At 39.1% G+C, this 4,638-nt stretch overlaps 1 protein-coding gene across 1 annotated transcript; it reads left to right on the top strand.

The window, feature by feature from the left end:
- The first annotated feature begins 3,137 nt into the window (after positions 1-3,137).
- Positions 3,138-3,991, top strand: LOC126249692 (adenosine 5'-monophosphoramidase HINT1). Its single transcript, XM_049951371.1, has 3 exons — positions 3,138-3,370; positions 3,451-3,555; positions 3,725-3,991. The coding sequence occupies exons 1-3, from the start codon at positions 3,260-3,262 to the stop codon at positions 3,887-3,889; spliced, it is 381 nt and encodes a 126-aa protein (XP_049807328.1). The 5' UTR covers positions 3,138-3,259; the 3' UTR covers positions 3,890-3,991.
- Positions 3,992-4,638: the final 647 nt, after the last annotated feature.

Here is a 4,638-nt window from a genome sequence, read left to right as displayed (position 1 = left end):
GTTTCATGAATACATTTCATATGCGATGCTCATGTTCAAAAACTTGCAAAATTCTTTCAACACTTCGTTACAAAATATCTTTTGAAGAAGACAACTATGAAGGGACACAGTACTATGAGCAAACTTTAAAGACTTTGGAGACATCTGTCAGTTTGTACAAAATGCCCAAGCTTCATTTTTTACAACATCATGAACATTAACCAGTCAGCAGACCCAATGATGCTTTGCCCTGAATTACAGGCTTCTGCTTAAATGTATGTTGTGTGTACATCTACATCTACTTTTCTACAAGATATATATTTATCAAGTGCATGGTCAGCTATTCTTATAAATCTGAGCCTCAGTTGCTATACATGCTGCTTCACAGCAGCATGTCTTATTGAGACATGGTGCTGTTGTCTAGTTATCTAGTTTGCTGAACATATTTCTCCTTCTACATTTATTAGTTGCCCTTTGCATTTAGGTAATATTGGTTGTTAAAATTGTTTCATGAAGTAGTCACTAATACGAGTTTCCATGTGGACATCCTCAAAGAGGTCAGAACTATTTGTAGCTTTTAGATCCAATATATTCCTATTATGAGTGGGCTACTGAACAATCTGCTCTAGGTAGTTCTCAGATAACACATTTAGTAATGTTTCACAGGACATCTTGTCACATCCACCACTTACAAAATTATGTTCTTCCCAATTGATTGTTGGCTGATTAAAATCTCCTCTAATGTGAGAGTATGTTTCGAGAACTTATGTACTAGTGAACTTAGCTTTTCTCTAACATTTATGATTACATCTAGATGTGAGTCTGGTGACTGATAGAAGGATCCCATTATAAATGTATGCCTACCCTTGATACTGAGTCTTGCTCAGGCAGTCTTGCATGCAATGCAGTTTCTATCTTGGTGGATTTGAATTTCTTGTCTACTGTGACAAATACACCATCTCCATTTACCGTTAGAATATCCTTCAGCTATATGCTTCACATTTATAAAAAAAATAACTGTTATCAATTTTGGTTTTAACAAGCTTTGTATTCATAATATTATGTGAGCCCCACTGTTTTTTAGCAGTGTCTCAGACTTCGGCATTTTACAGTGAATGATTACATAGTTAATGTCTAGGATTTTAACACTCTCGCCTCTAAGGTGCACTTTTTTTCATTTTATACTGATACTTCTGTGTATTTTACAGCTGTCGTTGTTTGGATTACATGGAGAGCCACATAATCTAAGAAAAACGTTCTGTGCAACCCACATACAGGTAGCTATCTGAGTTGCAGCCTCTGATGAGTAGTGCATATGTGACCCATTTAGAGGGACCATACTGTTCTCAACCCTGTGGCTTAACTCCAGGAAGTTGCTGCCTAGCTTATTACAGAACCTTCGACGACTCTGTTTCAGTCCTTCCTTTCAGATTTTAACCAGGGGCCAGGATCAATTCTATCGACAATGCTCCAAGTAGTGAGCTTCATTGAAATTCCATGTCAAGGCTGGTCATGTCATCCTTCTCTACCAGTCGCTGGGTATATCCAAGTATGATCTTGGAGCTTAGATAACTTCTCTGCCAGACACTGGATTATCCAGGTAAGACACTGGATGACAGGCATTTTTTTCCGAATGTAGGTTAGAAGGAGGAGGAGGAGACTAGCGTTTAACGTCCTGTCGACAACGAGGTCATTAGAGACGGAGCGCAAGCTCGGGGGAGGGAAGGATGGGGAAGGAAATCGGCCGTGCCCTTTCAAAGGAACCATCCCGGCATTTTCCTGAAACGATTTAGGGAAATCACGGAAAACCTAAATCAGGATGGCCGGAGACAGGATTGAACCGTCGTTGTAGGTTAGAATCTTCGGTTGGTTGCACCCTGTTCCCACAGTGGTTGCCAGAATACTTCTTCAACATGTTGAAAGAGGTCATCATGCATACACACAGAGTGCATCTGATATTCCCCCCTCCCCCCCCCCCCCACCCCTTCCTGCCGTTTCCCTTTTCTCAATGTACGTTTGAGCTGGCAACGATTAAGAGACCCATTCTTTTTGACCCAGGACACAGAAGGATTCCCTTCAGGTGAAGTCAGCAGCTCAAACCTGTAGGGTAGGGAGATGGGTATAACAACCTGAGTTCTCTCTGGTCCCTGTCTCTCTGGTACTGGACTCCTAGCTCTACCACTGACACTACACTCACAGTGAAGTGAACGATCAGTAATGGATATTGTAGTTCCTGTAGAGGAGTCAGGATCCACAGGAGGGAATAGTACCTGAGATACGTTTGGTAAACCTGGAAGACGGCTCTTGGGAGCCCTCCCAACATACCCATTTGCAGCAGCTTCCTCTCATTTGACAGTATCCACTCAAGAGAATCCTCTCATTTTTGGATCTATGGAACGAAAACTGGATCTAATCTCATCTCTAATCTATGGGCGTCAGCTGTCTCATCCCATGGGCAAGAACAGCATTCACAGTGGGGCTGCATTGTGGCTGGTTCAATGTTTTATGGAACAGGAAACAAATAACGTTAAAAGACGCTTTGTGATTCTTATTTTAATTTCTGAACTTGTTAAGCTAAAATTATTACCATAGTATTTCCCTTAAGAACAGAGGCGTTTAGTAAACAAAAAGAGATTTTTGTTAAGGGAACAGAAAAACCTGGCATTAATGTTACTATTTTCATGAATCCTTTTTAAACTCTAAAATAGGGTTAATTTACGATAAATGCAGACTCTATACACTCCTACTGAAATAGACAATGCGTCAAGACACATGTACCAGTTCTGATACAATCAAAACATTTTAAAATGTTTCTTCTAGTTTTTGGACTTAAAAAGTTTTCGAGGTGAATTTATCTGACTCACATGATTGTCCTTGGACACAAAGAAAATACCGGTATTCAGCTTATATATCAAACGTAATTAAATAAACGTGCGAATTGTGCGGATTTTGCAGTAAGCTGGGTCTCGTCTTTCGTGTCAAAGAGGAGCACTGCAGCGTATATGTTTGGGTTCTCATAAAAACGACGTAAAATACGAATGTAACTTTGAGCTACATAGCGCAAAAACGACGTAAAATGTAGTAGTAGTAGCTTTATTCATCCGTAGATCTCTTTTTACAAGGATATAGGATATCTTTGAGCTACGCAGCGCAGTATCTGCATTCTGCAGTCATCTATGGCCGTATTGAATTTTGGGGGTTAAGTTGCAGAGGTAATGTCGATGTGTAGGGGATGTAAGGAATAGAAGAATTTCAAGAACTTTTCAATTAAATTTATAGAATGGCTGGAGAAGTGGAAAGCGCTAGACAGGCAACACCTGGTGGCGACACTATTTTTGGCAAAATATTAAGGAAAGAAATTCCGTGTAATTTCATTTATGAAGATGACCAGGTAGGATGATCAGCATTTACTTTTCTTGTCTACCACGAAAAAAAGGGGTCAATTATATGAGCTTATGATTTCTTTTTCAGTGTGTTGCCTTTCAGGATATTAATCCACAGGCACCTACTCACTTTCTAGTTATTCCACGTAAACCAATACAAAGGCTTTCCGAATCAAGTGATAGTGATGAACAGGTAATATACATTTGCTGTTCAGTAAAGGTAGCCGATTGTTCTGTCACCGATCTTACACCTTTTACTGTGCTAATGTTCACTGGATTTGATAAGTCATATATTTTGGTTGTAGCTCGCTGTTGCGGCGAGATGTTTAATGTGTTATAAAGAAACTTCGACTCTCTTTCAGTTGCTCGGCCACCTCATGAGCACTGCAGCAAAGGTAGCCAAGCAGCAGGGACTGAAAAATGGCTTTAGGCTAGTGGTGAATGATGGACCAGATGGATGTCAGTCAGTTTACCACCTGCATATACATATTCTTGGAGGTCGCCAGATGGGATGGCCACCAGGTTAATTTCTTGAACATACACCACCTGCACACATTCAATGTATTGCAGTTGCTGAATATTAATTAAACTTATGTACGCATATTGAAAATAAAGTATTTAGCATTTAATTGTGCTGTGTTGGTAGCTTTGGTTTGTCGTATTACTTTAACATGTTTGTTGCCATAGAACTTGTCAGAAGAGATATTTTTAATATCTGTTAACAGGACTGTCATAATATTGGGTGTTGTAGGTTTTTTTTTTTTTTTTTTTTTTTTTTTTTTTTTGCCTGAAACAGTTTGTCACATTTAAATGAGGTATTACTTGGATGAAGTAACTGTAGATGATTAACAGATATGGGCCATCTACAGTGATTTTCTTAGGATACTATGGCATGGACCTTGAGAAGTTGATTTCAGGTTTGGTGGCTGTTGCAGCCATACTACACAATTTACAACTTTTGGTTGGGCACAGAATCTTTATTCTGTATTTTTCACTAATGGCTCATACTCTCGATTAGTCAATGATACCTTTTCTGTGACATTGGGTTCAATGAGTCAGCTACTAATTGAACAGTTGTTAAAGAACAGAAAAAAAATTATATTAACAGTTCTGGACATGAAGGAACAATAACTGGTACCGTGTAGTGCAAACAAAGTACAGGTAGTCATTGTCACACTGTGTGAGGGAGATGAAAGTACTAATGATTTTTTTAAATGGAGGCCAAGAGCATTCCTGCTTTTTTACCAACATTAACAGATAATGTGAAGTTAGGTAG

Source organism: Schistocerca nitens, chromosome 3 (assembly GCF_023898315.1).
Source record: "Schistocerca nitens isolate TAMUIC-IGC-003100 chromosome 3, iqSchNite1.1, whole genome shotgun sequence".
In the NCBI taxonomy this organism is placed as follows: Eukaryota; Metazoa; Arthropoda; class Insecta; order Orthoptera; family Acrididae; genus Schistocerca; species Schistocerca nitens.
The sequence above is the reverse complement of the archived record's forward strand: the minus strand, read 5'-3'. Positions and strand labels throughout refer to the sequence as shown.

What these genes read in the sequence shown, in the direction of transcription:
- LOC126249692 (XM_049951371.1), top strand. Translation starts at nt 3,260, where the DNA reads ATGGCTGGAGAAGTGGAAAGCGCTAGACAGGCAACACCTGGTGGCGAC. An exon ending in TCATTTATGAAGATGACCAG is followed by an intron (nt 3,371 to 3,450) that starts GTAGGATGATCA and finishes TTTCTTTTTCAG; the next exon opens with TGTGTTGCCTTTCAGGATAT. An exon ending in CAAGTGATAGTGATGAACAG is followed by an intron (nt 3,556 to 3,724) that starts GTAATATACATT and finishes ACTCTCTTTCAG; the next exon opens with TTGCTCGGCCACCTCATGAG.